The following is a 14,006-nucleotide window of genomic DNA, read 5'->3' as shown; positions in this document are numbered from 1 at the left end:
TCCCTTGAATGGGATAGGAAATTTCCTTCTTAGCTTCCAGCTTCTCTCCTACCCTTATGGCAGTCTTGCCTGCTGCCTTATAGTGCTTCACCATCACTAAGGGACAGACATGAGCCAACCCACTGCAGACCCACATGGGGTCTGTGCCAGACACTGGAAGGCTTTCTTGTGCTAATATGCATGTCTGCAGCTCAGGACTTAATCCAAGAAGGAATTCTTTACTTCTAGCACCAGGAAACGGAGTGTAAAACCACAATTATAATTAATACTTCTCTGAGATATGTTGTGGAAGCCAACCTGGAGAGAACAACACTGTAATCTTTTTGGTATTATTGTAACCTCATGCCCATAAGGAAAAGCAAACATCAACTTCAAATTAACTGTGATACACACAGTGAAAGCTAAGTGGAGTGAATGAGGAGAGCCCAGAGATAAAACAGGCTGCTCTCCAGATATTATTCTCAAAATTAAAGTGAGTAGATGGAAGATATACATCACAAAAATATTCTATTATGCTCAGTGTACTAGAGCAGAACTTTCACCCCTTTAAACTCTCATTAAAATGCAGCCATTTTTGTTTCAAAGGATTAACATGTTGGCTCTAAAGAGAGAAGAAAAATGTGATTCATGGTGTGCTTGGAATTAGATATTGTTAATTGAAAATAACCCTAGGCACCTACACAGTGCTTTTCAGCTCAGAATCTTGAAACTATTTTGTTTGTATAAAATTCATTCATGTAAAGGGGCTGCTAAAAGACGTGTGCAGCAAAAATCTCATCAGAGTACTGAGGGAGCCCTTGTATGCTTCTACTGTACACTGAGGCAAACATCACTTATGGGCAGAAGGCTTTTGAAAATGTGGGGATTCACTGTCACATAGACACAAAACACCTGTCTGTAAAAATAGCAGGAAATTATTTATTATGGTTTGGCTACAGCTGAATAGGTATCTGTACAGCTAGATAAAATAAGTCCCCTGAAAACTCTGGAAAAAAAGACACTGGCACAGTTTTACTTCTGTCACTCTGAATATGGAAAAATATTCATTGTGAAGTGAGGACTTTGTAGCCTTGTGCAAACTCCTAATCAAAATTAATGTAGAGAAGAAATTACTTGTGGTGGATTTGGCCACATTCAGTTTTCTGATGGTCTGAATCTTCCAGTTTAGCAAGGAGGTTCAGAGCACCCTTAAGTCCACTGTGGTCAAAATCCACAGCAAGTTCCCCCAGAGGACTTCCACAAGAACTCAAAAGATAGGCAGACTGTGAAGGGACCTTATTAATGAAGGTCAGTGACTCTTAACTCAGCTCCATTGCAAACGCTCCTGCTTGGCAGCGGGGGATCAGGCCCCCACAGTGTAGGGGCTTGCTTAAGGACAGAGAACCACTTAGTCTGGAGGAAATGAAAACCCCTTCAGTCATGTCCTTTTCCCCACTCTCATGGTGTCACACAAAGAAGAAGCACCATTCATGAATTACAGTAATTTTATAAAATATCAAGCAAAAGCCATTAAATTTATCAAAAGCAGAATCAGCTAATTCAGAGAGTGGTCTCTTTCCTTTGGTCTGTGGAGTAGTACAGTGACATTCTGTAGTGGTGCTTTGAAGATTTACGGTTTACTTTCTTGCGCAGTACTGGCACAGACTCACAAAATCACTGGGTTGGAAGAGACCTTCAAGATCATGAAGTCCCACCTAACACCTCAACTAAACCATGGCACTGAGTGCCACATCCAGTCTTTTTTTAAACGCATCCAAGGATGGTGACTCCACTACCTCCCTGGGCAGACTATTCCAGTACTTTATCACCCTTTCTGTAAAAAACTTTTTCTTAATATCCAACCTATATTTCCCTTGGCACAGCTTAAGACTGTCCTCTTGTTCTGTCAGTTGCTGTCTGGAGAAAGAGACCAACCCCACCTGACTGCAACCACCTTTCAGGAAGGTGTAGAGAGTGATAAGGTTGCCTCTGTGTCTCCTTTTCTCCAGGCTGAACACCCCCAGCTCCCTCAGTCACTCCTCACAGGGTTTGTGTTCCCAGCCCCTCTCCAGCCTCGTTGTCTCCTCTGGATGCACTCCAGTGTCTCAACGTCCTTCCCAAGCTGAGAGCACAGAACTGGACACAGCACTCAAGGTGCTGCCTCACCAGTTCCAAGTACAGGGGAAGAATGACCTCCCTGCTCCTGCTGGCCACACTATTCCTGACACAGGCCAGGAGCCATTGGCCTTCTTGGCCACCAGGGCACACTGCTGGCTCATGTTCAGTCAGCGGTTCAGTACCTCCAGGTCCCTTTCTGCCTGGTCACTGTCCAGCCACACCGTCCCCAGTCCATAATATTGCAGGGGGGTTATTGTGGCCAAAATGCAGGACTTGGCACTTGGACTTATTAACTTCATCCTGTTGGACTCTGCCCATCCATCCACCCATTCCAGGTCTCCCTGCAGCGCTCTCCTACCTTCCAACAGATGGACACACACTCCCAGCTCAGTGTCATCTGCAAATTTACTAATGAAAGACTCAATCCCCTCATGCATGTCATCAATAAAAATATTGAACAGAACTGGCCCCAGCACAGAGCCCTGAGGGACAGCACTGGTGCCTGGTCCCAGCTGGGCGCAGCACCGTTCACCACCACCCTCTGGCCATGCAGCCAGTTCTGAACCCAGCATCTGAGGGGTCCTCTGTCCCCTCAGAACGGAGTCACCTACTACAACAGCCCTTCTTTTCTTTTTAATATTAGAGATGGTGATCTGTCAGACAGATGAAGATTTATCTTTTAAGTCATCTGTTTCTGAACCTATTGTGACTTACTTTAAGTTTACTGATAAGTGGCTAGGATTTAGAGTGGTTGGGACAGTGACATAATTGAAGTCACACTTTGGTACATGGAGGCAAAATAAGTATCAAGGTCAGGAAATTTTGCAAAGTGCCACCAGATGAAATAAATAACTCTGGAATAAAGATGAAGAGAACACGACATACTGAAAGGAAAGATCTGTTTGAAGTGGAGAGAGCAGGGTGACAATTTTCATGTGGCTAATTGATGCAGCAATTCCAGCAGGAAGTCTTGTAACTGATGAGTGTATCCAACACCTCCAAATGCCCACTGGGAAGCAGAGGTGATGAACATCTTTGATAAGCCATTTTCTGCAGGCTTTCATTCTTTTCTAAGGTAAGGGATGATTTCTCACAGACCTACTAGCCCCTAAGGACCTTTTTGCATTATCAGCTGGGGCCTGCCATTGCTCCTGGAAACAGGAATAGCTTCCTTTCACACTGTGTCTGGGAGAGAGATCATGAGATGGAGAAAGATACAGGTACAAGACTTAGTGAAGACAACTAAATCCAAAATGCTATATTCTGTACCCAGCCTTGGCTCTGGCTTGTCCAAGGAAGAATGAGCTATAACCTGCATGTAAAAGGCCAGTGATATTAAAGCACTTGGCTCTGAAAGGATCTGAGAATGAGAAATGCCACACAGTAGAAGCTATTACTGTTGTCATTTTACTGTGGACAGTTCACTGTCAGCCTCAAAGAGTGGTGGAGGAGAAGGGTGGAGTGGAAGAGGCTGGAGAAAAAGCCATTAGGATGGGCAGAGAGGGAACTTCCTGGACCACACTTACTATAGAGCTATGGACAAATCAGAAAACCAGAGAAGTCAGTGAAAAGGCTCTTATTGTTGTCATCAAGGTCAGGATTTCATAGAGGTCTGACCTCAGCTATATGTAGTCCAAAGTATAGGTCACAGCCTCACAAAGGGAGCTCCAACAAAGCATGGCAGTGGAGTGATATTTGCCTTTAAGCTCTACAATATGTCACCATGGCTTTTACGTCTCATTCTTCTCTTCTGTGTGTAACCTTTTCCTAAGGCTCTGCATTGAGCTCCCTGCAGAGGTCATTAGTGCCCCTCCTGGGGCAGCAAACGTGGAGACAAGGGCTAAAAAGCCACTTGGGTTTCACAGGAACTCAGTACTACATTCTAGATATACTGTCTCTGTCCTCAGATAGCTTTCCAAGCACAGAAGGGGGAAAACACCAGTGGTGTTTGAATTAGCACTCTGCAGCTCCCCAGATGTGCCAGGGTTCTCAGAGCCCTGAGCTCACTGCTACACTGAGCCTCCCTGTGTTACTGGAACGGCACCTGCGGCTGTGTGCAATGCCTCCACAGAGCACCCCTTCCCTGCCAGCCCAAATGGAAGATGTGGAAAATTCACTGAAACTCTTTGACTCTAGCAGAAGGTGGAGTTGGATATCCTGTTATAAAACCACATACAGGGAGCCTAATCCTTGGCCATCATTGCCTCCTGAAATTAAGTGAATTTCCCACAGAAATGCAAGGAAATTTTATCTTAATAAACCTTCATTATTTACTGGGTTTACTTTGCTTAAGTAACCAGGGGGAATTTAAACTGATCATTTGTTTTCCTGTGGAAAAATCCCATGCACTGTAATAGAGGAGACCCTGAAAGGCTTTTATCTTAATTACTGCAGAAAATTACAGAGAATTAGATCCTTTGTAATGGTTTTCTGAATCATCCTTTGGGATTTGATAGCAAGAATATAATTCACTATTGAATTGTATAGACTAGTGGAATAACAATGCCTCTAGAAAAGTGCTCACTATCTATTAATGTCTATAGGGCTTCCCTATAAAAGAATTCTAAAAGCCTTTTATTTACAAATATTTCCAGGGGGTTCTATTATGCTGTTCACCTTTGTTTATAATGCACACTCATTAGAGTAAAAAGGGCAAAAATAGCAGAGACCAGTGATCTGGTTTCCAGGGAAAAGGACTGCATGAAATTACAGGACACCACCTTTGTAATCCTGTGAAAATGCATCACATAGCCAAGGAAGGCAGAAAAAACTAAGGTTTTCATCCTGCATGGAGTTACTGTTGGCAGACCCTTGTTCCCACCTAAACTCTGCAGCTTTAGGGAGGTGCAAAGAGCTTTGCTTTGGGTTATAGGTCCCTAAACTAACATAGTAAGTTGACAGTGGAATTTGGTCATACCCTGGAAGCTTGCATGCAAGAATCCATGTTTGTATGTGTAATATAGCAATAATTGATCAATTCCTTGCTTACTTCCTTCAGCTGAGCAGCAGCCAGGTCTTTCAGCTGCAATCCCAGCTCCCTCCTGAGCAGACTGTGCTGTACATAGCCTGTTTCTTCTCCCCTAGTACTTGTTGCACTGACAGAAAAAGACTCCCTGAACCCTGCTCAGCACCCTCACTTCCACCTCACAGACATCAATACTGTAACCTAGGGAAAACTGGTTGCTAGTTATGCAGTGGTTTGCTACACAGATCTGGTCTCAAAGTTAACATGCTTAAGCATCCAAGGAATGCTTGCAATGGCAGTGTGATGGGGCACTGTCAGGTGCTTTGTGTATTTGGGAGTGATACCAGGCTCCCCTTCCATTCCCCTGGTCAGCAGTAAGAGCTACACAGTACCTGCTTTGAGAGTTTTCCATTTCTGATGGATATTTTTGTTCCTTTTTTGGTTTATGCTAACTGCTTTTGCTCTCTTCTTATAAGATCTTGAAGGAAAAGACCTTGCTGAGTGTAGTTGTGTGCTTTTCAACAGATTTGTTATTTCACCACCTGATGGGGAGCATGCTGAACAGTGCCTGACTCCAGTGTGTGCTGCCAGAGTTACCCTGGGTTTACGCAGTACAGCCAAGGCTGCCACATACAAGGGTTTGCAGATCTGGGAACAACAGAAGTCACAGAAAAAGTCTAGGCATCTATCCTCAATCGCCCCTTAAAAGTGCCCAGCAGGAAAAATGGAAGAAGGATGTCAACAGCAACTTCAGAATTTGCTTGTTTCTGCAAAAGAGGTGAGGATAGAAGAGGAAACACAATGAATTTAGGTGACTTTCCAGGTGACAACATGCCAAGCTTTCATACAGGACTCACAGAAGGATTCTAGCATTGAATGATACTGAGGGGTTTTTTGAGAGAAATTAAATTAGGAAAATGTTACAAAGCTGTCCCAACGTTGCATACCTGTGCCAGGTATCACAACACTGCATACCCATGCATTTAAAGTCCACATGACAAAAGGTGTTTGATTATCTCAGACTAAAAGGTGCTTTTCATTTTCCAGGAATCCACTTATATTGCAGATATTCACATGCCAGCTGCTAACACAAAACACTTAAGAATAAATACAGACCATTCCAGAAAGCAGAAAACACCATGCTCAATACTGGAAGTGGAAAACAGACTATGTTAGTTATTAGATTTATAAGCTGAACTAAAGCTAGAAAAACCATTCATGTGTGTTGCAGTTCTGACCAAGACCTGGCTCACTAATACCTTTCATGAAAAGCACAATTACTTTGATTTTCCTCATCTTTCCTTCCTTTCCTCCCCTCCCATTTTTTCATTGTTTTTCATTTGCAATTGTCTGTCTTGGCAGACAGAGAAGTCCTGTGTTCAGGACACAAACTCCTACTCATTATTATAGATCTCCAAAATGTTTTATCCAACACATTTTCAGGCTGTCACAAGAATTACAGGAGATTTTTTTTGTTATTATAGATTGTTCCTGCTTTTTGTTTATCCATCTCACATTTTCCCTTTCTCAGATATGAACCCATGCATCAGCCAAAGCTGTGCTGAAAGCTGCTTCTCAACAGTACAAAAAATGAGCTCTTAAAAATTTGTCAGCAGTGGCCAGATGCAGAGAGATTTTTTTAGTGAAGCAGGGCAGTTAAATACAGTACAGAGCTCAGGCCTCCTGAATTTCATTTTATGTTAATGCATTTTTATGGAAAGACATGAAGAAATCTATTTGATTTTCATGCTAATGAAAAGGAAATTGATATATAAGTTAGTGTGGTTTGACAATCATTCACAGATTGGGGTATTCTAGCAGGAAGCATAATGCTGGGAAAGGCAGAAGAAAGGGACTTTTGGCTTTAAACATGTGACCAAGGGACAGTTTCCTCTTTGTGTAGATGCTGCCACAGGGAATTGCAGCATTTCCTGCAAACCTCTATTTTCCCTTACCCTTATGACAACTAGTAAGAAGCGTGTTCTTCATAGGAAAGAGTCTGGGTGTTGGAGTGTTTCTTGTTTTCAAACTTGGAGAAATATCGATCTTTTACAGCTACAGCCATTTTACAGCTGTGGCCACTACACAATGGCCTGGAGAGCTGAGCCACCTGTGAACTCCGTGTGGGATTTGAAGTAAGAAATGATGCTGAGACTGGTACATTACGAGGCTCCAAAGAGGTAGCAGGTATGTCTACATCACAGTTGCTATTTTACTGAGTTTGCATGTAAAGTGCTGTGTTGAAATCTGCTCAAGAGCTGCAGAAAATGATGTGAAACTTAACCTGCTGCTGGTAGTCACCTTGTGAGCAGAGGGGTGGCTCGAGAAATGGTGTAACTGGCTCTTGTGGGTCTGTACATCACTGCAGCACAGACCCACTGGGAATGCTTCTGAGCTTCTGGATGGGAAGAGAGTTGCTGAGTGAGGTCTCTGAGCACACAAGGAAATGAAACAGAAGTGCTAATGACCACTTCTTCATTGTATTTATATTTGGTTTCCAGTACAATAGGGCCCTGATTGTAATTTGTGGGTTTTGATATTATTGTAATACAAGCAATTAGCTACAAATGAACAACAGCAATGAGTAGACAAGCTATACATAATGCATATAGATGTGTAAGGGAGCATGTCATACTGTTTGTGTTCCCCAAACTGCCCCACCAAAATGTATTTGTTATATATGGAACCAAACCCAAACACCAAATCTGTATTCTCTCTGTGTAGGAGAAATTTGCACATGGATCAGGGATTTAATGTTCGGGTCATATCCGTGTACCAAAGCATTAGCTCCAGTGCAGCACTGCAATGCTCAGCACTGCTCAGAATCCAAATTTTACTGCTTGAGAAAATCCCAATTTCAAAATAGATCTAATGTCAGAAAATTAACATAAATCCAGGAAATGAGCAGCATCTATACAAACACTGCTTACAGAGGTCCTGAGCCAGCCCATTTAGAGACTATGAAGTTTTTCAGATCAGCTTCAAAGGTGCCTGGCTATAATCTAATGACACTTTACAATAATGAGATTAAGACATCACTAGTATATTTTCACCAAAGAAAAAGACAAAAAAAAAAAAAAAGGCATTGAGGCAAGAATAGTAAATGACCCACCTGGGGACTTTCAATAGTTGTTGTCTGAAGCTGGTTGAAAATCAGGAGTTTGCTTCTTAGAACCTTACTTAAAAGCATCTGCTCTTCTTTTAGAAAATGTTTTAAGCATCCTAAGTATGGGTACTTTGAGGCTGGCTATGACAGATGCAATGCTATTGTTTCAAAAAATTTTAATGAGCACAGCTCTGCTGCCATGCAGATAGCTCAATGCTGTGTTCTACTGACAGGATGCAGATCACAACTTTCTTTTTTTTTTTTTTTTTTATCTGGAGAAGAATTTTAAGTCTGTCAAGGAAGCAACACACACCTTTTTAAAACTGTCTAAAGATTGTGGTGTATGCTGGATGCTATTGGCCTGACATAATCCTTGGCATATTGAGATTGTGCCTGTAAATTATCCAGATTTTTAGCTACAGACACAAAATCTGTGGTTCCTGGAGAGGGAATAAGGAGGGAGCAGAGCTTGTCATTGTCTCTGGGAGACACCTGGGGGACACTAGTTGTTTGGAGAGGGACACAGCTGAGTATAATCCATGCTAGTTTGGCTGGCAAATTTAATAGCTGTGATCACACATGTCCCATGTGGAAACAGCTCCAGGTGGTGAAACTAGTGGAGTTCATGGCATTAGTTATTATAATTGAGCTGATTTTACCCTAAAAATGGGGGAAATCAAGAGGGAACTGTGAATACAAAATAGGAGCCCAATTCCTTGCCAGCTCCAGATCTCCAGAGTCTGGAAGTGCTGTGATGGGGCTCTGTGACTGCAGTTCCTCAAACCCTTGCCCCTTTGAAGCATCTAACTTGACAAGCAGAGCCAGAGAAACATAACGAGTCCAGACTTCTTCTGAAAGACTCTGTGTGCCCTGAGTCTGCACTAAACCCAGCTTTTGCAGATCCTAGCCTTGTGGAGCCTGAAGACTGCTACCTGTAAGTGCTGTTTTGAGGATATTTTTGGGGTATATGAAATACAGGCAAAGTTTCTGGCATCAGAGGAAGGGAAGACCTGGTGCAAAGAAGCACAAGGAGTGCTTTGGTTACATCATGGCATTCTGTGACATTGCAGTTCTATCCAGGAGTCCCAAAAAATGCCTTGCTACAGAACCAGACTAGGGACTGCTAGTGGAGGGAAAGATCCGAAGAGCAGTGAAGCAGCTGCAGTACACTAGGATATCACCAGTCCAATGAAAGCGAGGTCCTGATTGATGTGAAACTAGGTTTGGTGCTTCTCTGGGCTCCTTCCTACTGGGACTGGTGCAGACCTGCAATTGAGGTCCCACAGAGAAAGTGTACAGGCAGAAGAAAAGGGAGAAGTCTTGGCCAGGATCCAGCTGTCAATGGGAAGAGCACAGCTGAGTGCAAAGCCAGTGAAGGAGAAGGAGGAAGATGGCACAGCAGGATCCTTGGTCTGCCACTGAGCGACTCTCTCCGTGTGAGCAGCTCATTTCCCTGCTCTGTCACTCTTCTTATCTGCACAGACAGACCAGGTTCTATAGGCCAGGACCAGGTTTCTGCAACACAAGGCACAAAGGACTCTTGAACAGCTTAGAAGGTACTGCAATAATACAAAGCAGAAATTGCAGCCAGCAGACAGAGAAAATAGAGCACTTCCAGTCAGCAATTTTGTTTCTGGTGAAGTCCCATGCCACATGAAGCTTTGAGCTACAGCTGCTGCAGTGTTAAGTACAGAAAAGGGAGGTCTTTCTGGAGTCTACTTTGAAATTTAAAAATCTGGGTACAATTTCCATGAAATGAGGGATGGATTTAGCTCATTTTTCATCATGCTCTAATTACCAACTGCAGTGAAATATTCTAAGATGATGTAGCTCAGACTCCATCTTATTTCTGGATCTTGCTCCAATTATTTCCCTCTACAGTTTACAGCACCTAAATGAAATGCACTGAGCATCAGGCCATGAGTTACCTGGTCTTTCTCCCTTGGTGCCCCGGGCCAATTGCTCTTCATTGCAGCTACTGCAGTGCTGTTTTGCCAGTCTTAGGATGATGGTATTAATACTCACTTGCTATCCAGTAGTTTTTTGAGACAGCCTATTCCAGTGTGAAAAGCTTTTTGAGGTCCCAGGTCATGCTACAGAAGTGAGAACAGTTATTTCTTCTCTTTCATATCATTTCTCTGTGGCATGTTGTATTTCTGAATGCTGGAAGTGGCACTGAAAAGAGGGTGTCTGTTCTGCAAGAAAAAAAGTAAGAGGAAATCTGTTTTGAAGGAGGAAAAGAGGAAGGCTGTTTGAAGGAAAAAAGGAACACATGGGAGAAAGGAAGGGTGAATGTGAGAGGGAAAGCACAGATTCCAGTGCAGGTGAGAAGCAGTCTAGTAATCCAGGTTGTCAATCCCTATCCTGAATAAGGTGAATGTCCTTATTGGCAAGTCTTGGGGCTAGCACAGCAGATGCCATAGGTTCCTTCCAGATCCCAAATAATGCTCACAAGAGGAGCTTTGAGGATGCTGCATTTTTTCCACAAAGAGTTCAATTTGAGAAAGAAAAAAGATTTGGTAGAAAACTCCAGGCCAACACTATTTGCAATCTCATTCTCATTTATTTGCTCAAGTAATCCCCAGTGCTTGATTTACGTAAGACTTGAATTAACTGTGTATTTATTCAGAGATCTTAAATTACACTGATGTGATGAGGTAAAATTGCAAGCTGATGCAGTTTCAAGGGTATTAACAAGCACATGATGGTGAGGCAGATCCCACTTGCCACTGAGGAATCCAAGCCCATTCAAAGTTTTCTGAGAAGGTGGTAAGAAGGATCTTTTACAAGTAGAACTGCTTTTCATGAAGCAAAATTTATCTTAGCACTGAGGTGATGTAGAGAGGTGCAGTACCTGTCAGAGACTTCTGAAGAAAATTAAAGCTACTTGCTTGATGCTGCTCTTGGTGAGCAGTCTTGGTTTGAGCTCAGACACTGAATGAAGCAAATTTTTGGATCTGAGCAATTTCTGAATAATGCATGGTACCAGGAATAAAATAAATTCAGATGAACAAGAAGCATGAAGCAGCTATGAACCTGATCTAATGGAAATTTTCTCTAAGTATGAAGGTGACTATAACTTCAAGCAGAAGTGCCATTAAAAAAGACAAACTGAAATTGCCACTGCTTCTGGTGTTAGCTGTTTCTGAAGTACTTCATGTTTTCCGTAGGTGCTTAGTGAATTCAGGCAATGAAAGCTAGCTATGAAGTTGTCACTGAATGGGATTTAGACCTGTTAAATGAAGAGGGAGGAAAATGATAATGTAAGTCTACGGTTGATGTGGGTGGAGAGTTGATGGGACCATTTGGAGGTCCACTGAAAGACAGAATCTGAGACAAAATGCTCATAAATAAATGATTGGAAGTTCCAGTATTGAAATAAGAGGCAGCAAAGAGGATATGGTTAGGAAAGAAAGCTATCTGGCCCATGAAGCTTGTGGAGATCATCACCTTGAAAAAGACGAGGCAAGAGGATTGGGGATGAAAACAGTAGCTGGTATAAAAAGGCCCGTCCGCTTTGGCTAAGTGGTGCCAGTGACGCGTGTGGCAGAGCTGCTGGAGATTTGCACCACAGGTAAGGGAAACAAGGATACCTACACAGTTAAAAATGGTTATGACTTGCACACAGGAGACTTAGAGGTGTTCAGAGATGGACAGGGCAGGTCTTGAAGTGAGCTGGGGTTCAGGAGCTACTGTGACTTCTGCGGGAGCAGCATTATCACAAGAGGGAGCTGTCCGCCTGTATGAGATTGCCACCCCGGCAATAGAAACACTGCAGGGAAACAGCACCCGGGCTCTTAAACCCTGGCAGGGGCAGGAGGCAAGAGGTGCTCCGACAGGCAGGGACCACAGCAGCCTAGAGTGGAGGATATGGGCTGAGCCGGGCTAACAGAACTAATCCCCCAGGGCAGGCCACCCACACTGCACACTGCTAATTGCTCTTCTGGAAGTCAGCTCCTGCATGGCGCCAGTGCTATCAGTTAATTGGCATTTTGTTTTTCTGTAGGCTTTGCTGGGGAAGGAGAAAAAGGAGAGGTGGTTGGTCAAAGTCAGACAAGGTGCTAGTCAGAGGTTCATGTGACAAGGCAGCTGATCAGCAAGGCTCCGATGGTGAATGAAGTCGGTGTGTGTCAGTTGGCTGTGAGCAGTGTCTGAGCACAACAGGGCCCGTGTACCCAGCAGAGGGCATGTACACACACACACACACACAAACACATGCACACTCCTGTCTGTACCTCTGGGACATAATGTCTTAGATAATGAGCATATCAGTGCCCAAAACGGTGTCAGTGGCTACGTGAGAAAGCCAGAGGCACCAGGCATTCTGCTTGAATGGTTTGTGGTTTCTGTTACAGGGTCCAAAACTACCCTTCTGCTGAAATTCCACTTCAGATCAAGGTAGTGGTTCAGAGGAACTAAGCAACATCCCTAAGCTCAGGTTTAAACCCTGGCATCTGTATTTACAATGTATCGGGCAAACCAGCCTGTAACCTCTTCACAACCGCCTGTAACCTCTTCACACTGAGCTTAGTTTCACCTTCCAATTATTTATCCAAATGCTCATGTCTGATTTTGGTAGACATATTTTACCATAGTCTGAGACTGAGCTGAAAGCTTTGTTTCCTGCCAAGAATCTTGAGAGGATATTACATATCCAAGCAGTTTGCATCCGTGGCAAGGCATCTAGATGCCCTACAGAAGACAAAAACAATGTATTTGTACCCTCCCTGGGCAGAGACAGTTCTTCCAGTGGATTCACTAAGATATGTAATGGATATGTTCAATGATGGGTCAAGGCACAGAAGATAGGGCTGAAGAGAGAAAACCACTGCAGGTTGAAAAGTTAGAAGGCATTAAAATTACAGAACAGGGAGTAGTCTTGTCGATGGGAGAAATGTATGAAGATCGTAGGCCTGGGCTCCTTGCCACAGGCTACTAGACCTCAGGCAAGTCTTCCGAGATCCCATTTCCCCTCCTACCCTTTGTCTATGTGGCTCCCAGGAGCTTCGAGGCAGGGTTGGTCTCAAGCACAGGAGTTACTGTACTTTATCACTTTATCTTGGTCATTTCTCCTAGGACATACCATAAAATAATTTCTTATATATATACATACATGCATATATAAAGCAACCTTCAAGATAGCGTAAGGAGCTAAAAAGGAATAAACAAAGAATGCTTTGGGAACATGTGGGAGGAACAGAGCTCACAGCTAGTTGTTAATCCACTTTCAGGACAAGGCTTTTCCTGAAGTTTAAAATAAATTAAAAAAAGAAAGAAAAGATAATTTCATCCCGAGCCAGCGGTCTGGCTCCAGCCTCAGCACCCGCCCGCCGTGACGCCGGCAGCGGAGCAACCCCCCCGCGGCCGCGGCCGGCGCGGGCAGCCCCGCTGCTGCGCTGCGCTGCGCTGCGCTGCGCTGCCTGGCGCCGCCGAGCGCCATGAGTCGCCAGCAAGGCAGGGTCTGCCGGCACCACCAGCAAGCCTCCCTTCCCGGAGCTGGATTTCCGATCGGGAGCCAGGGTGGAGGAATTAAATAAACTCATCCAGGAATTCACCAAGCACGATCAGAGGGAGTACGACGACCAGCGAGCCCTGGAGATCCACACGGCCAAGGACTTCATCTTCTCCATGCTGGGTAGGGCAGGGACCGTGCGGGGCGGGGCGGGGGCGATGCCGGCCGGGGACCCCCGGGCAGGGCTCCCGGCGGTGCGGCACCAGCGGAGCCTTTCCCCGCGCCGCGGGCGCGCCGGCCTGGGGGGGTCCCCGGTCGCAGGGCGGCTCCTACCCCCAGAAAACTAATTTTTCCTGTCCTATCCGACTAGCCTTTGGCAGCGATGT

At 44.3% G+C, this 14,006-nt stretch overlaps 1 protein-coding gene across 1 annotated transcript in view; it reads left to right on the top strand.

Moving 5' to 3' along the window:
- The first annotated feature begins 13,053 nt into the window (after positions 1-13,053).
- Positions 13,054-14,006, top strand: part of MB21D2 (Mab-21 domain containing 2) — a 59,602-nt gene continuing 58,649 nt past the window's right edge. The window contains exons 1-2 of the mRNA XM_041468008.1: positions 13,054-13,075; positions 13,612-13,803. Coding sequence (XP_041323942.1) covers positions 13,054-13,075; positions 13,612-13,803 — 214 coding nt within the window. The remainder of the gene's footprint in view (positions 13,076-13,611; positions 13,804-14,006) is intronic.

Source organism: Pyrgilauda ruficollis, unplaced genomic scaffold (assembly GCF_017590135.1).
Source record: "Pyrgilauda ruficollis isolate IOZ18807 unplaced genomic scaffold, ASM1759013v1 scaffold21, whole genome shotgun sequence".
Classification (NCBI taxonomy): Eukaryota; Metazoa; Chordata; class Aves; order Passeriformes; family Passeridae; genus Pyrgilauda; species Pyrgilauda ruficollis.
Note: the sequence above shows the minus strand (reverse complement) of the source record. Positions and strands in the feature narration are given on the sequence as shown.